This window comes from Semicossyphus pulcher, unplaced genomic scaffold (genome assembly GCF_022749685.1).
Source record: "Semicossyphus pulcher isolate SPU_LCO1_2020_fin unplaced genomic scaffold, fSemPul1.0.p SCAF_26, whole genome shotgun sequence".
NCBI lineage: Eukaryota > Metazoa > Chordata > Actinopteri > Labriformes > Labridae > Semicossyphus > Semicossyphus pulcher.
This window is the reverse complement of record NW_027211700.1, coordinates 3,700,231-3,717,503: the sequence shown is the minus strand read 5'-3', so window position 1 is coordinate 3,717,503 and position 17,273 is coordinate 3,700,231. Positions and strand designations below refer to the sequence as shown.

Here is a 17,273-nt window from a genome sequence, read left to right as displayed (position 1 = left end):
TATACAAAAGAGTTAAGGGTCATTTTTACATAAACATAATGTGTATAAAAGACAAAATATTTATAATAAGAGATAGAATAACCTATTTGAAATGCCTTACTTTTATGTATAATTCTTGAATAAACACATTTAGCCTCAATTATTTTTTTCAGTGCATGGAGCTCGTAAATGGTTGGCACCATCAGATAGATGCTATTAAGAGGAAGAAATGCATTTGGAAGTAGTAACTTATGGTAGGAGTAACTTATTTATTCAACAGGGCCGACATTTTGGGGCCCACGTCATTGGTTTCCACGGTGGGCTGATCCAGCGCTGCTCTTCCGGTGGAGACGTGGCTCTGTACTGCTGCCATATTGACGCTAGCTAGCTAACAATCACACAACTTGAAGTCAGTCGTATAGTCGCACCGTGCTATTTTAGACTAACTAGAAATCACCACAGCGAGAAAAACGAGAGTTGGAAGATCGTCGTACACTAGAAAGAGACCAAAATGGTGAGTAACGGTGGAAAATTTGCTTATTTCTTTGGCTTTAATCGGGCCTAGCAATCATCATAACATTGGCTAACCTGGAAGCTAGCTGAGCTAAGTATCAGTTAGCTTGGTTCTTCAGGAGCGAAATTAGAATATAGTGCTTTTTACTAGACTGACAGTGTTAACGTTTTATTAAGTCGAGATAATCGGGTATAAAGTCAATCGTCTTTTTAATATGCAGACTCAAATTACAGGTGAGTAGGCGGCACTGAGTGTGCAGACATTGCTGACGTTAACTAAGCTAGCGCTAGCTTTCGCTCCTGTCATTAGCCTGATCCTAGCTAACGTTACCTGCTGTCATATTGTCCCCGACAATACAACACTGAACCGTTCTTTATAACCTTACTCATTTAAACATATGTATTATTATTTTGGTATGCTATTAGATGCTGCAACATGTATTCTGGACTGTCAATGTTATCCACAAGTGTTGTTCGTATCAAGTTCAGATCCATCGCAGTCGGTCTCTTTCATTTCTAACTTTAGCCATTGTCAACGTGGAATGAATGCACTTCCCTTATCTCGTTACCAGAGTTCAATAAACGGTATATTTATTTTAAGTCTACTATATTAAACCAACCTTATATGTTTACGCATGTTCCTTTACTATTATTGACACAGTGTAACAGTATGTACTGTATGTTCCACCATAGCTGTGATGAGAACGTCTCAACAAATAGCCTACCATTCAAGGTTTTGCTGATTGTAGGGTGGTTTTACTTCGCAAATACACAAATAGTTTAAAGAAAATGGTGAAAATTTAAACTGTGATTTCTAATACATTTTCCTGTCAATTGCATACAAAGTACTCGTTATACTAGCACAAACCACATACACGTTACTATTAAAATGTAATGTGTCAGACTGCGAGTCTTGTTAGTCAGCTCTCTAGCAAGGGACTGCAAATGAGATTAGGGCTATATCACGATATAGGATTTTCCATATCTCGATATCGATATATATCACGATATAGCTTATTTTCTGCTAATTTAACAAATAATTAGTCTATATGAAATAACCACATGGTAAAGCCTATTTTGGGATAATCCTGTGTGAATTAAATACATGACAAATAAAAAGTACGGAGTTTCCGTTTTTGCTTGGGCTGAGCCTGAGCCCTTTTCTGCATGTTAATGTCCATGTTAATTAACAGCGCCTCCCTCTATGGTTCGCTCCATGTTCACTCCCACGAGCAAGGAGTAGGTTATTAGTAGAGCTGTCAATCGATTAAAATATTTAATCGCGATTAATCGCATGGTTATCCATAGTTACCTCCTGATTAATCGTACATTTTTTTTTACCTGTTGTAAATTACCTTAAAGAGATATTTTTTAAGTTTTTAATACTCTTATCAACATGGGAATGGACAAATATGCTGCCTTTGTGCAAATGTATGTTTATTGTTATTGCAACATTCCAAAGCAATGACAAATACTGTCCAGAATATTCTACAGAATAACCTCAAAGGTACTGCTTGCTCAAAAAATATGCTGGAAGCATAATATGGCAAACTGAAGCCCAACAAGCAACAGACGGGCATATTGACCTGAGTGTAACATTCCTAAGTAATAAGTCATGAAGTCTGCAGTAGTAGATCAAAATAATGTCTTTTTAGTCAAAGTTGAATCACTTAAAGACATTTTTCACAACCTTGGGCTCTCTGCATCAGCTCTGTGCTTGGCCAGCAAGTGGTATTTAAGACTTGACGTACTCCGGTGGTAACTCAGTTCACATCAACAGTAAATACAAATAACTTTTGTCTTGTCCAGAGAACCATCTAGCAGGGCTTTGAGTCTGAACTTGCCATTTAAAAGACCCTTTTCTTTATTCATTTCTGCTCACGGAGGTTTGTTTCTGTTTGCTACATTACCACCGCATCGCTTCCTGATTTCACAAACTACGGGGCGGGCGGAGGGTCCGAATATATATATAATAGAACGTGCATGTGTTAATCGCGCGTCAAAATAAATAGTGGCTTTAAAGGTGATGTGCGTTAACATGCTGTTGTCGCGTTAACTTTGACAGCCCTAGTTATTAGACTTTACTAACCTTTGTAACCGTTGTAGTTTCATTTAAAACTAGACTACTTGGCAATGTTTTCCTGCTTTTTTTGTCCTCTGACAATCCCATTCTTGATGTACTCATAGTAAACACCAATTGACGTCTTCTAATTACCTTCCAGCCATTGTCAAATTTGGTCATTGTCATATTACCAGTGATTGCATCAATTATTATAAAAGAATATCAGCTTGTAAAGCTAGTTTCCAGCTACTCCAACAATCCTTTGACCGAGACTTCACATAGTAAGGGGGTTTGATCAGTCCGAGCTTCTAATATTTTGTCCAAAGACAAAATTATGTTTGATGATGTTTAACTTGGCAAGACTTGCTCTCCCTAGAAAGTTCCTTTAGCCCCTTTACTGCATGCTTAAACAAACTATAAAAGTTTAATGTGCTTATAATATTTAAGTCTGTAAGCACGTACTCTGCATTGAAGTGGTGTCAAAATAGTCAGTTTCCAACAAGTCAGACCTACAACTGGTAAAGTTGGAGAAAATGTTGGTACTCGTGTTGACAGATTTGATGCCACACAGAAAAAGGATGACCCAAAGTAAATGATGGCTTGATGGTAACATTTTTTAAATTCCTATATTGAATTTTTTTTTCACGTCATTTGTGATATGGTTTTATAATGTAAACGTTATTTGCTGTCCAAGCAAATAAAAAGTATAACACATCTCTTTTTATAGCGTCCATGTTGTTTCCACATTACGACTTGAAGCTCGGGATCACACCAAAGTTGGACGAACAACTTCCCAACTTGGGAACTTGAACTATTCGCACATTAATGCGGGGTCGGTAACTTCTATGTTTTTTCCTCACCTGCAGGTGCTGTTGGCAGCGGCGGTGTGCACCAAGGCCGGCAAGGCCATTGTATCGCGTCAGTTTGTCGAAATGACCCGGACACGCATCGAGGGTCTCCTGGCTGCATTCCCAAAACTGATGAACACGGGCAAGCAGCACACCTTTGTGGAAACAGACAGTGTTCGCTATGTGTACCAGCCGCTGGAGAAACTCTACATGGTCCTCATCACCACCAAGAACAGCAACATCCTGGAGGACCTGGAGACGCTCAGACTCTTCTCCCGGGTGGTGAGGAAACACTAAAACTGTTTCTGTTCATGTACCGACAGAAGATTACATCTGTCCTCAGTGTGATTTAAAGTTAATGTCACAGTGGCAGTGTGACTAATGACAATTACTTTATTTATTTACATGTCTGTCGGTAATTATTATAAATGAAGATGATTGCTTGTAATAGATGTCTACTTATTCACACATTCATTACATGCATTATCATATGGTTTATCTGTTCTCCTTTAAGTTGTTCTTACATGCACATTACATTAGCAGCCTCCAGCATTCCAGTATGTATAAATAGCATGTCTATGAACAAAAAGGATTGAAGTCCACTTTTATAATTCAGAAATAAAGATAGGTACAACCATTTCTAGATGTTTTTAATCTGATCTTAGCAGCTTGAACACGAGACACATGCTGTAATTTAAAAACAAACGCAGACAAAATACAACTAAAGTCTGTCTATTATATTTAATTAAAATATGTTGTATTTTTTGTCTTTTTATGTTTTATCTGTAGTAAGGATACATAATGACATTGGCATGTGAATAAAGCCCATAAAAACTTTAAAAGTGTGTATTGGCATTGGCCCTAAATTAATGTTTGTGTTCAAACAGACGATCTAAGGCCATACACCCCACGCCCAAATACATTAGATGGCGGTATGCACCTTTAAAATCTTCAAATAAGATGTCCTTTGCATCTGCTGGTTGGCTATTTCTGTAGCAGCAGTCGTAATAATAAGTTAACTCCACTCCAGGACAGACTTATTGGTCTCTGCAATTAGTACAATATTATGTTCATATATTGGCATCCTATTGCCCTAAACGAGTTAGAAAATATCAACATGTAAGATATTGGCAAAAATCAAATGTTGTGGTGCGTGGGTTTAGCTCAGTGGTTGAGGCTACAGTTCTCAATGTGGCGGCCCCGGGTTCGACTTCCACCCTCGGCCCTTTGCCGCGTGTCATCCCCCTTTCTCTTCCCCTCTTTCCAACACTATCCACTATGGATGGGCATTTCAAGCAAAAATACTAATCGATATTCACTGGGAACTATTCCGCTATTTTAGAAGATCGACTCCCCTGGCCCACGTGCGTGCAAATACATGCTGACATGAGGGAGAGAGTGTATTGCAAGAACTCCTAGAAAACATGAAGCATAAAAAACTGTGCATCTTCCCTACATAATACATAGATCATGGTGAGAATCAGAGAGTCGTACTGTGCATAGTTGTTGGAGACTTCTGATATGCTACCTTTAACCTTTCAAAGTTTGCACTTGACCTCATTTTCGCTTATTTTCGATGAGTTCCACACAGAACTCTTTGACGGCTGCAGAAGCCTCTGCATTTTTCTCCGCTGCCGAAACTCACAGCACCACACTTGTTTTACCGGCACCTGGCACTAATGCTTTCTTCTTCTTTTGTTATTTAATGGTACTCAGCTTTCAGATGCGCTCCAGCCACCATCTGGCGGTTGTACCGCATCACATCCAGGCACCGGTAGAAACAACAGAAAAAAAAAACGTATTTTAAGATGAGATGATAGTCGTTTATAGTCGAATATTTGAAATTCATGACCCATCCCTACTCTCCACTGTCCTCTTTCTCAGAGTGAAGGCTTAAAAGGCCCAAAAAATAATAAAATCTTCCCTCGTCTCTAGGTAACAGCAAAGACAACATTTTGACTACATGCTGTAAAGTTGTGATCTGTTGGCCAAGCACATTTATTTTAGTTCTTTTATCAGAAGCCCATGCTGCACTGCTTTGTTCTCTTAATTTCCTCGTTGAGGTCATTGTTGCTCAAGTAATCTGACACCTCTTTCCTTCTTCAAACTGTTGGGATCTGTTTGATGTACCTTTTCTGTATTACAAACAGACGAGCAGAAAACCTCATTTCACACTGTTTTTTAAAGATTTAAAGTTTTAAAAGATTACAATTACTGCTCAATCCTTCAGAGTCTTAAATCTATATTTCAAAACTTCAAAGTTCTTTCGTTCATTTTCAGAGCTAAAGGCTCCTTTTTTGACATATTTAAAGTTGTCTTGTCAGAAATCAGGAAATGCATTGCTTAAACAACCTCACAGTGTTTGGTTGTGTTTTATCAAGTGTCATACACGTCATGATCAGTATGCAGTTAAACGTTTAGCACACACTGTGTGTTTTATGTCACTGCAGACTGTGCCTAACGTTTACACCTTCCCTCTTGTTTATTCGTCTCTGCCTCTCCTCCTGTTCCAGATCCCAGAATACTGTCGTGTGCTGGAGGAGAGCGAGATATCGGAGCACTGTTTCGACCTGATCTTCGCCTTCGATGAGATTGTGGCGCTGGGCTACAGAGAGAACGTGAACCTGGCTCAGATCCGAACCTTCACAGAGATGGACTCCCACGAGGAGAAGGTTTTCCGTGCTGTCAGAGAGGTGAGATCCCACTCTCCATTATGTGCATATTTACTGGATAAAATGAAGTTTACTGATACCTGTGAGGAAATCAGGTCACAGATCTTATACAAAGTCTGCACTTTACCACATGGCAGATAGGCTTTAAACATCTCCATGTGTGCATAAATCCATTTTATGTGTGCATTCTTTTTTTCACCTGTTAATGCGACTATGCAGTGCAATCTACATATTAAAGGCTTTCTATTGGCGATGTGTAAAAGGATTTTAACATGAATTTAAAAATAGGAGCTTTCCCCTCTTTCTCGGCTACCAGTAACAGCCTGATCTCTTCGTAAATGACTCCGTTTTGCTGGGAATTTCCAAAGGATGATAAGCTTATGTGCGCTCCCAAGAGCCTTCCCTTCCTTCAGCTTCATTAACTAAGTAAACAACACGACAACATGGCAGCCAGGGGCAGAACTAGGGGCCACATTTGCAATACACTGGGTTCATGAGGGGATCTTGGTTATTGTTTGTTCTATTTTTTTCCCAAAAGACCCCTGTGTAATCCCACCCTCCTGTGCTGTGATTGGCCTTTACTTCTGTGATTTGATTGGCTGGTACTTGTTGCCTCAAAGTTTGCAGTCTGGGCGTTCCTCTAAGAAGCTCTTTCATCCCTGTGCAATGTACTCGTTTCACCCAGGAGTACAGGAGTCCGCTGTTTGTGTCCCATGTCGACAGTTACTTATTGTTTTAATCCAAACCACAATCTCATTCTTAATCAAACCAAGCCGTGTTGGTGCCGACACCTAACCAATCGTCAGCGTTAGCACACGTCTGGACTACTGCAATGGAGTCCTGTCTGGGATACCCAGAAAATCCCTGGACAGGCTCCAGTGTGTGCAGAACTGTGCTGCCAGGGTTCTGACCTGCACCAATCCATGGCAGCACATCACCCCCACCCTCATCCATCTTTACTGGCTTCCGGTCAGGTCCCTGCATCCCTCCATGCGTTGGCCCCTCAGTACCTTTCTGACCTCCTCCTTTTAAAAAAACTGCTCAAAACCTTCCTTTTCAACAAGATCTACAATCAATAACAGCTGTTACCCATCTCGCTTTGCTTTCTTTCTTTCTTTCTACATGTGTTTGTTTTTATTGTTAGCAAGCATTTTTTTTTTTTTCATCGTCAACTAATCCATCCAGACTCACAGACGTTATCATCTAAGCTTAGCGTAGCTCGCAAATGCCATTGTCAGCTAAACACTAGTTGAAAAGTGAGATTCTTAGCTCGTCAAGTGAATGCACCACAGGGTTCAACATTGATCATGGCCTGTGTCTACAAAGCGTTACTCTGCGGCAACCAAATATTTCATGCAAGTAGCTCCCTGTGGCTACCAAGTTTATGCCGGCACTACAAGTCGTCTTCAATTCTCTGCGACAGGAAAACAAACACCCAGATTCCTTTGCACTAGAGTTGTTAACCCTTTTTAAGCTGCCAGTTCAAGGCGGGATTATTACGCCTCTGTTACGTTCCGTCTTCTGTGTAGAACGCACGGAGGCTGAATGGTGGGGCGAAGTCGATCCGCCTCTGAGCATCGGAAGTAATAACAGAGGCAAAGCGGCGTCTATGGAAACAGTGGAGCCGGCAGGGCGGCTCGGCGGCGCGTGTGTATTTGAAGCTCGCGCTGTTTGTTTACACCTCGCGCACGTTTTGCTTCCGCATTGCCAGAACGCTGGGGCGGCTTTACGCAGGCATGGCTTAGTCCAATGTTAAAAGGGCTATTGAAAGCTGATATACCAACTCGAACTGCTCTGTTGCTGTTTGAGTTGCTTTCAGGCTTTTAGAAGTGCAGTGCAGGTAATGTTTGGGCGACAGAAAATGTACTTTGCACCACACAGTGCTGTTTTTCGTGCTGATGTTCTGGATGTTTTTCCTGCACCTACAGATTGTGAGCTTTAGCAGCAGGAAGCACCGGTGTCTCTTATAACACTAGATTGAAAATTCTTTTAGTTTGAGGCAATTAAAACATTTGTTGCAATAATTTATGTCTGTCAGAGTGTTACCATAATCACTCAATGTTTTTTTTGTAGACTCAAGAAAGAGAGGCCAAGGCGGAGATGAGGAGGAAGGCCAAGGAGCTGCAGCAGGCTAGGAGGGACGCCGAGCGCTCCGGAAAGAAGGTGCCAGCTTTCGGCGGCTTCGGCAGCGGCGGCATGACCAGCGTCTCCTCAGGGTCCATCATCACAGACACCATCGTCGAGCCCGAGAAGCCCAAGATCACAGCTGCTCCAGTCAGGTACAAGGGGGAATATTTATGACTTGTTATGATGATGGGAAGTGTTTAGATGTTGATGCTCTTTTCTTTCCACTGTTCAAAGATGGTGTTTTTGTTTCTTTGCAGACCAAGTGGACCCAGCAAGGCTCTGAAACTGGGCGCTAAAGGGAAAGAGGTGGACAACTTTGTGGACAAGCTCAAGTCTGAGGGTGAAACCATCATGCCATCCTCAGGAAAGAGAGGCTCCGATGTATCTAAAGCTCTTCCACCACCAGTCAACGTGGAGAGGTACATATGCAGCATCTTTATCTGCAGTCGTTAGCTTTGTGTCGGTATGGTGTTGGATTCCTTCAGGACTACTTTGTTTGCCTTTGTCAGCCATTCAGCTTTCTAGTTCAAAGAAAGGAACAGCAGACTCATGCAGTATAATTCCAGCTAGTGTTTTTGAAGCTATTGCTAGCATAATACTAAATGAGTTTGTGTTTGTGTTTGTTTCCCCTCCAGCGTACATCTGCGTGTAGAGGAGAAGATCATACTGGCTTGCGGCCGTGACGGTGGCCTACAGAACATGGAGGTGACGGGCCTGGTGACGCTCCGGGTCACAGACGATAAGAACGGACGTATCCGCCTCATCATCAACAATAATGACAACAAAGGACTGCAGCTGCAAGTACGTACATGAAGACAATGTTAGGCCATACAACAGTATAGCTTGTAGTTATGTCATGCAGATATTACTTACTTACTTTTGCCCGGTGACAGTAACTTTTTGAAACGTAAGCTCACCATATCCTACTTCTTGTCAGCACGCATCCTCACGCCGTGTGTGCGCTCCAGGTGTAGCCGCTATAAGTAAACACTCTGCGGCACGTCCGCTCTGCTGTTTACGTAGCCTCAGCGTTAAGGAGCACTGGGGCAAGGTGCAGCTGATGACAAGAAGCCGCCTTCGCTTAACAGCGTCTGCCTCGATCATCCTCCCGACATGATCTCTGACGGCAGCAACTCCTCAAACAATATCATGCAACGAGATGTTTTAGAGTTGTTTTCAACAGTTATATATTGTGCACTGTGTGAACCGCGTGTGCTCTTTGATGTCTGTCTTTTTGCTGCTGTTCCCCACTGTGGGATAAATAAAGGTTTTCTTATTCTTATTAAAACGCAAAACTGGTGTGATTTCGTTTTGCACCGAGCAACGATAAAGTAGCAGCTCGACGTGTTTCACTTAATTTGCTTCACTATCTGACGTCCTGCGATGTGACGATATCACCAACTGTGACAACGTAGTGTTTATTAACAAAAAAACAGTGAGGTTTCCGCCCAACAGTGACAATATATAGAAACGTAAAATGGAAGACAAGCTGGAGGAGAAGAATACCACAAATTAATTCATCAGAGAAATAAGAAGGGAGGAAAAACACCACATTACAACATAAACTAAACAAACGATTGTCCTTTTTATTTCCTGTCTTGTAAAGGACCTAAACTGTCTGTGAACATGCGTTGACACATAACTTCTCTTAGTTTAACAAGCTGGTATTTTCTGTCTCGTCTCCTCAGACACATCCCAACGTGGACAAGAAGTTGTTCACAGCCGAATCGGTGATCGGCCTGAAGAACCCGGAGAAGTCCTTCCCCCTCAACAACGATGTTGGAGTGCTGAAGTGGAGACTACAGACCACAGACGAGTCCCTCATACCTCTAACCAGTAAGAGCTAATACATGTGCTTAATCAGGGAACTGGTGGAGTGAAGCCAGCTCGATGGGATGATGACAGTGACAATGAGATATAAAGTGACTGTCCTTTCCGTCTACAGTAAACTGCTGGCCTTCAGAGAGTGGCACTGGCTGTGATGTCAACATTGAATACGAGCTTCAGGAGGAGAGCCTCGAGCTCAACGACGTGGTCATCAGCATCCCTGTACCGTAAGTACATCTACTAAACAGGCGGATACGCTCTGAATTAGTTTTTCACATCCAGCCAACCTTGTGAACGATGAAAGGTAATCTATAGACTTGTGTTGTTCTCCTCTGCAGGTCTGGTGTGGGAGCTCCTGTGATCGGCGATCTGGATGGAGAGTACAAACACGACAGCAGGCGAAACGTCCTGGAGTGGTGCCTACCTGTCATCGATGCCAACAACAAGACCGGCAGCCTGGAGTTCAGCATCGCCGGACAGCCCAACGACTTCTTCCCCATCAACGTGTCCTTTGTGTCCAAACGCAACTACTGCGACATCCAGGTGGGTCACTGGAGACGAGCGTTTCCTGTCATGGGTTTCTGAATCTTTTAACCACTGGCTTCATGTACACTCAGGGTTAAACTTAGATGAACATGTGAAGCCTGATGTAATCCAAAACAACTGCTCTGCCATGAAGTCTACTTTTATGATCCTATAATGTTCAGGGAAAATCTGCAAAAGTCACCGCATTTCATGATTTCATTTCAAGACTAGGGATGGGTACCGAAACCCGGTATTAAACGGGCCCTGGGGCTGAATTATGAAATAGCGCAGTATTGATAAACTTCCGACATTATCGGTTCTGCTTTCGGTACTGGAGAAATTAAGAAAATAAATGTCCTGTTTATTATCGCTACAAAAACGTTCTTACACATTTAATCTCAGCAACCGTTTCTAATTTGCACTAAGATTAAGACATTCGTCTGTGATGCACATTCCCAATCCAGATGAGATCTCTCTCGTGGAGCCTGTGTGTGAGGGGCAGGGACAGCTCTCTCTCACACTCAGGGAGACAGCACACACACAGGCGCGCACACAAGAGATCCTGCTTGTTACGATGGCAGAAACACGAGCGATCTGTCCAAACAGCTGTCTGAAGTGCCTCACATTCAGGCAGAGACATGCGCCATGCTTCTCACTGGACGCCGTTACCCAGCAAACTTAGTACATGGGACGAACCGGGTTAATTGATAAGCCCCGCCCACTACCAGACAGCTAAATGTGATTTATATTTCCATCATCACAACTTTGGAGTCTATAATAGTGATCTGTTCTAAACGTTGCTGTGAATAATTGTTTTAAATTTCAGAAAATGTTCTTAATTTTCGTTTTCTCTCTTATAAAATAACAAAAAGAATACCGTTAAAGTTCCGGATCATTAAGCAGTATCGATAAGAGTAGTAATACAGATAAAATCTTTACGATACCCATCCCTACATATAACAAACAAACCTCCCTCCTTCTTTTACCGTACCTCGTTCAGCTCTCTGCCACCGACTCGGATATCGGTAAGTGGAGAGAGAGAACAGGTGGAGAGTTAATTGGAGACAAACAACAGACTTTCCAAGAAACATGCGGGAGACTCTGAGAGGCCGTACTTGCTGTGGATTCACGCGCACATATTAAGCTCCAGCTAATCGTTTACCTTCTTCCTCCCATCACTACACGTTACGGCCTTTATACCGTCGCTCTCAGGCAGAAGTGGAAGCTTTTTCTCTCACTCGGGATAATTTCTCTGTGCCGTCATGGCGACCAGTAAATGTGATGTGTGGCGTTTGAGTGAGAAGATAAAACATAAATGTATACAAGCTTCTAATTGAGGCCGGCGTTTATTTGCCTGCGAGTAAAAGGGACTCTAATAGTTTTACGGTATATGAGGGATCCATGTCAAGATGTGTGTTGTCAGTTGAACTGTATGTGCCCTAAGAATTGTAACACATGAATAACAATGCAGATAAAAGTAAAGCAGCTAATTGTGCTCATAATACTCCTTCTAATGTTTCCTGTGTTTTCTCCTTTTTTCCAGGTTACCAAAGTGACCTACGTAGACGGCGACAGCTCCGTTAGATTCTCTTCAGAAACCTCCTTTGTGGTCGACAAATATGAAATCCTGTAAAAAAAAAAAAAAGGAAAAAAAAATATTCAGAGAAAACGACAAAATCAAGAAAAAAAAAATCACCAACAAAAAAAGTCCAAATCTATGCTACAGAGAAAGATTGAAGATTTTCTTGCCTGCCCACCCTGTATACTATTTCAGAGACTGTGTACATCGACAGGACTACGTCAGCCCTCCTGGCAGAGCCTCTTCCTGTGGTGGAGCAGAGCAGCGGTGGTGTATTTATATGTTTGTATGAGAGAGGATCATCTATATATAGAGTTAATTGAACAGGAAAAAACCAACAAACACACACAAAAAGAAAAAAAACCTACACTGATGCTGTTGTGTTCGCTGAGCTGAACTGTAAAAAGGACTAAGTAGAGGATGACTGCGGAGGCCGCGGCGTGTCAGCCTCCACGAGAGATAACGAGCGCTGGTAGTTTAGCATCCTCCACAACCTTTTTCTTCTTCACACTCGATCGATAAATCTTTAACGGGGGTTCTTTGCTTTCTTTCTTTTCTGGTTCTTTTTATCCATAACAGATTTGTAGCTGTCAATCATTATGAGCATCTTTAATCTATCGTGATTTGATCTATTGATATCTCACTTTCTTCTTTCTCGCGAGGAGTCCTTCGTTAGAGGAAAATCTGGCTCTGTGCTCGGTGTGTCGTCTGTTCTGTCTGCGGTTATCAAGAGCTAAACGTGTCCTTTTTATTTTAGATATTTTTTACTTGTTCTGTCGTTGTTTACCACTAATCTGGATTTTGACAGTAAAGAGCAGAATTTATACATTCACCTATGACATCTGTTGATCTCTCTTATAATCTTTGTTTTCCCGTAACACCATTGCAGCCACTCCTCACTCGCCATGTTTCATCTGAGTCCCGACGATCAGCCCCTCAGATCTCACAGAGCATACTTTGAACGCAGCCCAGAAACAACATCCAAGCCGCTAATCTGACATCCCTCAAGAAGGCGATTTAGATCTGAGGTGTGTTAGCATCACACACAGAGAGAGAGAGAGAGAGAGAGAGCAGGGATCACACAGTTAAACTCTTCATCCACCCAGTCATCCTTTACTTACAATATCACAGTACATGAGCATTATTCAACATATAACATTTGTCTTTCATGTTCTTGTTTGTTTTTTTCATTTGTACTCCCCAAATTTCAATTTAGCAATGGTTGTGTGGACGCGGGGTTGAAAATGACTAGATTTGAGCATTTTTAACTAAATTACTGAAGGGGGAATCTTAACATTCCAGTGTACAATTAGAAAAAAGAATCTTTAATGGAATAAAATGTATTATTGAAAATGTACGTCTGGCTCGGGTCTTTGTGTTGGTAATGCACATGATAAGCTCGGCCGGGATCAGGCTGCACGAATTCAGGCCGATTTTTACACGATTTGGTTTTGACAACAAATTTTCAGCGTCGAGCCCGATTATGAACGGGAACAACGAACGGACGTGTAGTGTAACATAATTGAAGAACAGCGATGCTCCGTCTGGGACGCTCCACGACACCCCGACCAGAAGTCAGAATTGTTTGTGTTTTCCTTCCTAGTTTGACGTCTCCTACGACGTGTTCCCTGACGACCAATAGGATGACAGAGTGCTCTGACGCATAAATTTATGATTGACAATTTCTTGCCCCGCCTCCCCGATGACCTATGCACTCGCGCTGGGTCGTGAACGATGATTGGTCGGCGTCATACTTGTAGTGTCGCCAGTCTCCCGACCAACACGGCATCGTGAAAGACAAATATCTCGTGTAGTCTGATCCCGGCATTAATGAGCACCAGGAGTTTACCAACAGTGAATGATCAGTAATGCAACAATGTATGATACTGTAGTGGTTGTAATCTGTATTTAGAGATTCTACATTAAAATGCAGACTCTGACCCGTCGAGGCATGGAGTCATCTACCTCTGAAGGTGTGCTGAGGTATCCGGCACCAAGACGTGAGCAGCAGATCCTTTAAGTCCTGTAAGTTGCGAGGTGTGGCCTCCATGGATCAGACTTGTTTGTCCAGCACATCCCACAGACGCTCGATTGGATTGAGATCTGGGGAATCTGGAGGCCAAGTCAACACCTTGAACGAGTTCCTCAAACCATTCCTGAACCATGTCTGCAGTGTGGCAGGGCGCATTATCCTGCTGAGAGAGGCCACTGCCATTAGGGAATACTGTTTCCATGAAGGGGTGTGCTTGGTCTGCAGCAATGTTTAAGTAAGTGGTACGTGTCCCAGCAGAGCATTGCCCAAAGCATCACACTGCCTCCGCCGGCTCAACTTCTTCCCATAGTGCATCCTGGTGCCACGTCTTCCCCAGGTAAGAGATGCACACGCATCCGGCCATCCACATGATGTAGAAGAAAACATGATTCATCAGACCAGGTTTCCTTCTTCCATCGCTCTGTGGTCCAGGTCTGATGCTCACGTGCCCATTATAGGCGCTTTCTGTGTTGGACAGTAGTCAGCAGCTACGCAGTCCCATACACAACAAACTGTGATGCTCTGACACCACCACAGCATTAACCTTTTGAGCAGTTTGAGCTTCAGTAGCTCTTCTGTTGGATCGGACGACACAGGCCAGCCAACATGCATCAATGACCCTGTCGCTGGTTCACCAGGTTTCCTTCCTTGGACACTTTTGGTCGGTCCTGACCTTTGCAGAACGGGAACACCCGACAAGAGCTGCAGTTTTGGAGATGTTCTGACCCAGTCGTCTCTGCATCACAGTTTGGCCTAAAGAGTGATGTTTTTCCTTTGTTGCTTACAGGGCTGCTTATGTTTCTATTTTTATTCCATTAAGCTTTTGATGGGTTGTAAAAGAAAATGTCATGTTGTGAAGCAGCATTGAACCGGACCTCGTACGTTTGTGCAAACGGGGGTGTGTTGAAACTGTGGAGTCATTTGTTGTGTGTAAGAGAATACAAGCAGACACAATAAACACGGTTTAAAACACCTCAAGTGTAGATAAAATGAGTTTAAAAATTTGTCATATAAGCCTTACTTTCTCTCACCAGCAGATGGCGCCATGTATAAGTCTTCAGGCAGGGACTCTTGTTAAGATAAGATCAGCTAGAGAGTGTAAATTTTGTATTTCCTGCATCCTCATTGTGTCTCCTGTGGTGACTCACCACAGTCACCTAAACGCTCTCATCCTGTCTGCTTTCCTCAGAGTACGTTCACAAGTATGAGGGCCAGACTACACATGGAGCTCTGAGTCACACTTTCTTTAACTACATGTATGAGTCATGTCTGATCTTTACTGTGCAGCTAAAGCAGCGGCTCCTTTATAGACTTAAAGTGACTCCAAGACTGTTTGCATTCAGAGCCCCTTAAATTGAGCCTCTTCCTACTCGTCACCAGCTGCATATAAAAGACTCAACCAAGTAGCTGCTAAAAACAAAGTCCTCAATATAAAACAGTTTAAGCGTACTTTATATTTGGAATATTTTCACCACTTTACCTTGGCAGCCCTTTCATTTGGCACTTCGTTTGTAACCGTGCATCGCATGAAGTGCTTTCGATCTGTACTTCTACTATTAACCAATGACTGTATATAAAGATGGACTCGTCTCCACCTCCTCTCTTTGTACAAAAGTGAAGCCAAAACCCCCCCGGAGCGGGCGCTGCCATCTTGCACATCTGTATCCAGAGTGTCCAGAGTTCGGCTGGTGGAGCCGCTGAATTGACATCCCGCCCCTTCCTCTACCCAAACCACACCTTTACCTTGTGGCCTTGGCGTGTTGGAGCCCTCAGGTGGGCTCAGTCTGCAGCAGAGCAGCTTCTTGTGTCGGTCTGAAGCAGAAATTCACGCTGATGGAAAGTTCAATGACTGTAGTGTTAGTGTTAGTTACGTCTCCTCTCGCCGTTCCTCCTCTACTCTGCTACTCGGGAACAGAACGCTGCAGGAGCCCCATTTGTCAACAGAGCTGTCAATCATGAGGCCACACCCCCTTTTTATAGCATCAAATAACTAATTAAAAGTAAACTTGTCAGAAAAATGAACACTTGGACATAAATCAGCATGATAAGAACTAACTATAATGACAGAAACCATGTTTGAGAAAAATGTTTTTGGCGTGTATTTTGATTTTATAGTTTGACTCATGTCCCATCTGTTAACATGGAGGAGGCGGGGCTTATGAGCTATACTGCAGCCAGTCAGCAGGGGGCGGTAGAGGGTTTGGTCGAGGCAATTAACTAGCAAAACTCCTGTTTTTGTGGGTTTGCCGTTCTTGGAATATCAGATTTGTTTCTAACTAACTCGCAGGTCCTCCAAATCATGAGGTAGGCACCTAAAACCTAATAAAACACCTTTTTTGTGTCGTTTTCGGGCCAGAAAACGGCGTAAAGGTAAAAACCAGCCAGTATGTGATTAAAAAAAGACCTTAATCTTAATGTCATGGGGAAACTGAAGCAGCTTTAATAACAACAAGTGACTGAGCCTGTGGACTTCTTTGAGTGTAGACGGTTTTTACAGCTTGTGTTTTCAGTAGTCTCGTGGGGTCAAAGGTCAAACAAACACAAACCGTCTCTTGCTTTTTTAGTCACTTAAGGGTCTTTTTTTGTCAATAAATCAACTTCACAGAATAAGACAAACTAGTTGTTAAAGCCTGGGAATATTATAATGAGACACTGCAGAATAGTCAGTGCAGCGTGCATCTATTGTTTTGGATTTATTGGCGTATAAATGAGGTTTTGTTTTCGGACAGACGGTTGGTGAGACAGAAGAAGAAGAGTCAGATGTTGAGCTGAGACGCGACGGGCAGATGGGTGAATGCTGGGAGATGAAGACGAGTGTAAGGGGGGGTAAAAGGGGCTTTAAAGGGTCAGAGGGGGTGAGTTCAAGAGAGCTAACCAGCAGCCATATTTGGACTGTCGGGGGTGTTGTTGCGGGAGGAGAGGGGGTGTTAATAGCAGCCCTCCAGTCATAAAAAGAGGGTGTGTCTGTTTCCGAATGAATGAGCCGGATGATAAGCTTTGTGAGGGCCTCAGAGGAGGGAGAGGGAGCGGGGAGAGCCGGGCACACACACTGTTGTCTCCTGTTAAACACACACAGTCTGCAGGCAGGACCCGCACACTGACTCAGCTC

General features: G+C 42.9%; 1 protein-coding gene across 1 annotated transcript; it reads left to right on the top strand.

Moving 5' to 3' along the window:
* Positions 1-342: 342 nt before the first annotated feature.
* arcn1b (archain 1b) lies at positions 343-12,222 on the top strand. Its single transcript, XM_069676573.1, has 10 exons — positions 343-493; positions 3,421-3,684; positions 5,916-6,095; positions 8,148-8,353; positions 8,459-8,620; positions 8,837-9,002; positions 9,890-10,037; positions 10,147-10,255; positions 10,367-10,571; positions 12,097-12,222. The coding sequence occupies exons 1-10, from the start codon at positions 491-493 to the stop codon at positions 12,184-12,186; spliced, it is 1,533 nt and encodes a 510-aa protein (XP_069532674.1). The 5' UTR covers positions 343-490; the 3' UTR covers positions 12,187-12,222.
* Positions 12,223-17,273: the final 5,051 nt, after the last annotated feature.